Source organism: Crocuta crocuta, unplaced genomic scaffold (assembly GCF_008692635.1).
Source record: "Crocuta crocuta isolate KB4526 unplaced genomic scaffold, BGI_CrCroc_1.0 scaffold1171, whole genome shotgun sequence".
Taxonomy (NCBI): Eukaryota; Metazoa; Chordata; class Mammalia; order Carnivora; family Hyaenidae; genus Crocuta; species Crocuta crocuta.
This window is the reverse complement of record NW_027530879.1, coordinates 336,835-343,700: the sequence shown is the minus strand read 5'-3', so window position 1 is coordinate 343,700 and position 6,866 is coordinate 336,835. Positions and strand designations below refer to the sequence as shown.

The 6,866-nt window shown below is 44.1% G+C and overlaps 1 protein-coding gene across 1 annotated transcript in view; it reads left to right on the top strand.

The window, feature by feature from the left end:
- The window catches only part of PIR (pirin), an 87,645-nt gene that overhangs the window by 4,464 nt on the left and 76,315 nt on the right, over positions 1 to 6,866 (top strand). Inside the window, exon 2 of the mRNA XM_077769650.1 lies at positions 3,555 to 3,647. Within this exon, the coding sequence (XP_077625776.1) occupies positions 3,555 to 3,647 (93 nt within the window). The remainder of the gene's footprint in view (positions 1 to 3,554; positions 3,648 to 6,866) is intronic.

Genomic DNA, 6,866 nt, shown 5'->3' with positions numbered 1-6,866 from the left:
CTCATTTGCCAGACTCAGTCATGTGACCACACCTAGCTGTAAGGGTGATGAGGGACCTAATACAAGTACCACTTGGGATGTTTGTTGTACCTTCTCTGCGCAGAGGATTATTCTGGATTCAATAGAGCATTGTAAAAGAGCATGATATTGGCCCTGTCCCCAAGGAGCCAACATGCCTCGTAGCTTTGTCCATTGCTTCCTGACTTAAGTGAAATGCCAGGCAGCTGAAGCTTTATTAAGGGAGTGCCACAGACTTGAGGGGTGGTGGCCACAGGTTTTGACTGGCCTTCTCAAGCGATCAAAAGAAATGACTTGGAAGCCATCACCCGGATTTGGCAGCTAAAGGACTGGGAACTGTGTGAAGGCAAGGAGAATCTCATATGGTTCACAAAGTTTGAAAAGATTGCCGGTTTAATATGTGGAGAGAGACAGATGTGGATGAGTTGGTGACCAAGTGAAAACATCGAAAATCCGAGTTCTCCTATCAATCAGATCCTGCCTACCGATAACAAGTTTCTTTCACATGCCCTTGAATACTTGCTACGTGTTTAGAGACTGTCAGGAGCTTTGTTAAGGCCTAATACCCAGCCCCGCGAATCACACTTTAGTACAATAGTCTAACGCAAGATACTCTCGCTGTTGGAGGAAGGTGTCTCACACCTGGGCCCCATCCTTTGGCCATAAACAGTAAGGAAACTTTTCTTGATTTATTTAACAGCAGGACACATTTGCTCATGTGGAACTCTACTTTTTCTTTACAGTTTTCTCCCTTTTGTGCGTGTTGCAATGTTTTTACTTTTCTGTTGAACTGTATTTGGTATTCTCTCAGTTTCAGGTGTACCACATAGTGATTCGATACTCATCTACTTAACGAAACACTCACCACCATAGTCCGGTCTCCATCTGTCAGCGTACAGAGCTGTTACAGTGTGAGGGGCCATAGTCCCTCTGCTTTCCTGTGCATCCCCGTGACTCCTTGATTTTCTAACTGGAAATTTGTAGTTCTTAATCCCCTTCACCTATTTCTTGGATGCCAACCTGTTTGATACCAAGAAGCCAGAAATCTCCATCTCATCTTTACCCACATTTTAATCCCATAGAGCCCTGACAGCGTGGAGCTAAAAAGCCACCTGAACCCTTTCTTTTGCATGGGGGAAAGTTGTGGCGCAGATATGTGTAGGCGCAGACCCCACCCATCCATGGCAAACTCGCGGCCCTTAAGGGCGTTGGGGGCCAGGGGCTCTGCGTGCNGGCTTTTTCTGAGCCAGAGTGGAGTTGTGAGACTGAAAAGGTCCAAGAGCGATTGTCCCTGGAAGGGGCGGACAGTTACTGGTGGAACAGAGAGGCCATTCAGAAGGCGAGAGCGGGGAGGAGGAGAGGGGCGGGGGGGCTCCGGAGGGGGTGAGGAGGTGTGAGGAGTCGAGTGAGAGATGGAAATATTGGGAACTTGCTGGAGAGCGGTAAGGGCGGTTTGAAATGGACTGTTGGCGCTAAAGCGCCCTCTTCGGTGTTTGGGAGAGAAATCCAGATATGTTTTGCTCTTCCATTACCTTTTAATATTTCACTGCGTGGGACGCTGGACTGAGATGGGCTGCCAAGTGGCCCGGCTTTTCTAAAGTGAAGAAAGCAAGACTTGGTTAGATGAAAAACTTGCAGTAGGTTGTTGAATTTATGGTATGTGCGCAATATCTGCGTGCGTGTTTCTCGTAGAAAGTGAAAAGAAGAGAGTCGAAACCAGAGACAGGGACAAAGAGCTGGTCTGGCACTCTCTATTCTAGCAATATGACAGAGTAGATACCCCGAAACAAACAAACAAGTAACTTTAAAATGTAGTTAGCTGACAGGAAGCTGGAGCAATTCTTAGAGTCCAAAAACAAGAGAAAGAAAGAAAGTCTGAATAGTTTCATAGCCATTAGGGTAATGGAGTCAGTATTCTCTTCTCGTCTCTTCTCGTCTCGTCTCGTCTCGTCTCGTCTCGTCTCTTCTCTTCTAATTGTAAAAGTCTATCACAAAGACAACAGGTCCAGGTGATCTTACAGACAAATCTCACTCAGTATTTCAGCTACATGTAACTCCAGTCACACAACCTCTCCACCTCCAGGAGATGAAGCCCCAAGGAGACCTCACATCGCTTTAGGAAACGACGTTGCCTTGAAGTCAAGACCAGACAAGGACAGCAGAGTGAAAGGATAATTACATCTTATTTATAAACATTTTTGCAAGAGTCCTAAGCAAAATATTAGCCACGCAAAGACAGCGGTGTATAAAAAAGACAATATATCACAACAAACTTTGGATTGTCCGAACACAGCAAATTTGGTTTAATGTTGGAAAATCTATTTATGTAATTTTACCAACATTAAGAGATTAAAGGCGAGAAAAATTATCTCAGTGCAGAAAAAGCATTCAGTGAAGTTCAACATCTGTGTAGGTTTAAAAAATTAGCAAACAAGAAATGGAAGGGGAATTCTTTCACCCTATGGAGGAAATCTGCAGAAAACGTGCATTAAACAACCTGCGTGCCAGGAAATCTTGTAAAAGCAATCTGTGTAAAATCAGGAAGAAAACAAGGTTGTCTCCTCACTGGCATTTCTACTCAGCATTGTAGACATGCGAGCTTGCAAAAGCACAAGGAAAAGAAATAGGAAGGGTAAGGATTGAACACGAAAGGGCAAGAACCCAGTTATTTGCTGACGGGTGTTGGTTGGAATATAACTACCGAGCGTTCAGTGCCCCCCGTAATGGGATTACCCACTCCCAACCCTCTTTTTAGGTGCATTCCCCGTGAGCCCCTCCTCCTGCCTTGGGCTCGGCCACGTCGCATGCTGTGACCTGGGACGTGTCCACGTGCTTGTGCACTGTTGGCTTGGCTCCCATGTGCTCCTGTCCTTGTCAGTGAGAACAGCATGTCCTAGAGAGTGGCCACTGTTTCAGCTTGGGATGTAGAAGAAGAAGCCACGTAGAGAGACCAGGCAAGCCTAGCAAAACCCAGAGAAACTGCAGCCACAGCTTTACTCCGATGCAAGCAAAAAATACTTTGTGAACGGCCGGGCAAAAGCTTATCGATAACTACACTGGCAATCTGAAATGGCTGCAAAGAAAACCCCAAAGAAGCTACAGAGAGATTATTAAAACTCATGTGAGCTTAGCAGTATTGTCTGCTCTTTTACCTGGAATGTTCCTCCTCCTCCCCTTGTACTTCGTTAACCCCGACATGTACTTGAGGACCCAGGTCAAGTGCCACCTCCCGAAAGCACCTTCCCTGATCCTTCCCCTCCCCTTGTGCTTGACTGTTTAGATCTTAGATGATCATGAAATGTTTATCCTCTCTTTGTCCCTCGTATAAAATCGGCCCTTAATCAGTCTGTGTGTTCGAGTGCGCGTGTGTGTGCGGGCGTGTGTAAGGCATTCTTTCCTGAAAGTAATTTTCATTTCACATTTCTCATCAGCTATGTTGTTTTCAGTGCGTTTTGCTAGATCTGTCCATGAAGATAGCCGCCGGTAGTGTGGTTTAAAAGACATGTCTAATCTGCTGGATTTAATTTTTATTTCAGTTGAAAAATCTGGATCCATTCTTACTGTTTGATGAATTTAAAGGAGGTAGACCAGGTGGATTTCCTGATCACCCACATCGAGGTTTTGAAACAGTAAGTAAAATAATTTGACTGCAAAAGTGTGTATTTTTAAATTTGCCTCTGTAATTAAATTTAGTGATCACTTCTAATAGAATATTCATAGTTAGAAACAACGAATAATAGTTAAATTAATTCCCAAGTTCTTTGCTATAGACTGGCTACTATGGGAAAGCCACATCCTTTACATGAAGTACATTCAAATGTAAATATTTGCTGTCTTTCATGTTCTTTGAATTTGTGCCACTGGAGACATTTTTATTTGAGCACTTAATAAAGAGCAAGAATTGGCTTCTTCAAATATTTATGTAATTAAAATAATTTGTGAGAGATAGAAGAAACCATTTAAGGTGTGATTGAAGTAATTTTATGTAGAAAACGTGTTTCTCTTCAAGAATATTCAGAAATGTCTAATCTCATGTAATATTTAAAACTCCAAAGACAATCCAAGACACTATTAGTATTTCAGTTCAGTTCTAAGGAATTCTCGAATCAAGGGGCTGAAATAGAACGTAGCCTAAAACCTAGGGTTTTAAGGTCATAGTTACGTGTTTACAAATTTAATTGTACGATTTATAGAGACTGTGCTGAACACTTGTTTTCAGTTTTAGTTAAAGAGACAGAAATGTGTAATGCAGTGTGGTGGCATTTTAAAATATTCCCATTCCCTACATGTACGTATGTTTTGGGAAAATGCAGGGACAGTTACCAAGAAAATGTAGCCCATCTGCTCTTTGAGAAGAACCTGTATTAGAAACAGACCAGGGCTCACTTGTGTTCGTCAAAGCCAATTATTGAATGAGTAAATACTAAAGACTGGTGCCATGCCAACGTTGGTGTCGAGCAATCCTTTCTAGGTTAGATGTGTGTGTTTGTTGTGTTGGGGAGTGTGGGTGGTGGGCCGAGGGAGGGAGGGAGGCTAAATTGGTCCCTGCTGGCCTCCAGTTAGCGTCCTGGTTAAGGAGGTGAAAGATGGACCACTAAAGAGTTAACCAGTGCTACGTAAAAGCTGAGTAAACCAAGAAGATTCTGGAAACAATATGAAGGATCAAGGTAGTTGGACCAGTTTCTGCTCCCCACTAGCCGTTGGCCTTTCACTTCTCTTCTCTGTTGGCACTTCGGGGGCATTGTGTCTTGCCTTACCACAGTAACAGAAGCCATTCCTTTCACTTACCTACACCCCATGCTGGATTCTGACCCGGTTTTCAGAACACATGTCTCCACTGTGCTCCTCTGCTTTTGGTACCAGGACATTCTCACCACACCGTCGCACAGCTCCAGTTACCATGGTACCAATCCCTCAAGGTCTTTTCAGATGTCACTGTCTCTCCTTCAGCTTTTATAATACAGTCCCCAGAGGGTACACTCTCCTTTGTTTGGTCCCCACAGCATTCTATTTTTACTAGTCTCGGGCACATTAGACCTCTACGGTGGCCTCAGTCATATTCTGTCCGTCGTGTATTGGAGTTAGGAACTGCCTCAACCTCCCCTCCTGTGGCCACGGGGACTGTGCATGAGATAATCCCACACCTCTCCATGTTCTGCAGGTGGAAAGAGATATTCAGTCACTACTGGCTGAATTTAATTGGATGATAGAGTTTTTTGCTAACGCGGTGAATGTAGTAAGTAAAATGAATGATGACACACACTGCTTTCCATAATGGAAAGGAAACTTAAGTTCCTTTATACATCGCCATTTATAAATTGTGAGGAAAGAGTTCGGCTATTGAATATTGGGATTTGGCCCTTTGCTTTTGAGTAAGAATTTTCCCTAAAACCGGAGTTATAATTGCAGCCATTACTCATTATTTGTGCATTCTGTACTCACGAATTCACCTACCCACTAAAATTTATTTGTAAACGCAAATCGGTGCTTGCGGCGCGTGCGCTGTCACTCGCGGGCATGCGCAGAGCAGCGCGGTGCGAGCATTCCCAGCCGAGGATCAGCAAGGCCGCCCTGGCTTCTTGTTTCAGCTCTGGGACTGGAAACAGGTGTCCTTAAGGTCTCCGCAGTGCCACATTTTTCACAGTTTTGTACTTTTTGTTGGGGACTTCGCGTTTTAAAATAGCCCCCAAGCAGAGTGCTGAAGTGCTGTCTAACGTTCCTGAGTACAAGACGGCTCTGAGGGCCTTTCGGAAAAAGAGAGTGTGTTAGATTGTTTCCTTCAGGGATGAGCCGGACCCACAGCTGCTGGCTATGGGTTCAGTGTTAACGAATCAAGTATATATTAAAAAATGAGGTGTCTTTAAACAGAAGCATACGTAAAACAAGGTTATATGCTGATTGGTTGATGAAAATGTTGTGGTTAGAGGCTCAAAGGGACTAGACCCTGTATTTGCCCAAGAGCAGTGGTTCAGTGTTCATGAATCCGATGATCGTGGCAACTTTATAGAACATGACTACCTGGGATAACCAGAGTCAACTGGATCGGTTTTTCCCAGGCGTGTAGGCAAGGCAAGGGTTCCTCTGTCTCTTCGTGTGAACGTTAAAAATCTGCAGTTCAAAGCCAGGCCCACTGCTAGGCTCTCCTCATCTCTTCCCTGCGCTTTCTACCGGCGTGGTATAAATTCGCAAGGGCTAAGTAGTGGGAAGAACAGAATTAGGAGGATGCTTGGGTGGCTCAGTCGGTTGAGTGTCTGACTCTTGATTGCAGCTCGGGTTATGATCCTAGGATCACGGGATCGGGCCCCACATCGGGCTCCGAACTAAGTGTGGAGCCTGCTTGGGATTCTCTCTCCTCCCCGCCCCTGCCCTTCTCTATCTCTCTCTTTCTCTCAAGAAACTAAACAACAACAACCAAAACAGAGCCAGAATCATTTGTTATGTTGTCTTATTGNTTGGGAGAATTTCCTTCTAATATATTTTTTCTGGTATCATGCTGTGTTTTCTGTCTTGTTTTTTTTTTTCATTTAACATTATCAGCTTAGCATTTTCCCAGTATTCAAAACACGAATTTTCAGTGGCTTCATTAGGCACCTGCCATGGAGGTTTTTACCAATCGACATTAGCACGGCAGCGTGTGAGGGTGCCTGCCTTCCCTCAGCGACTCCAATATCCCAGACTGGTCCCGCTGCTCTTGGTCTTGGCTATTTTGAAAAGTGAAAGAGAATACCTCAGCATAGTTTTAATTTTCACTTCTCCTATCTGAGTGGGGTGGACTGTGTTTTCATTTTTAAATATTTGTTTACCTTACATATTTATATCCTTGGCATATTTTTTTTCTGTTGGGCTGC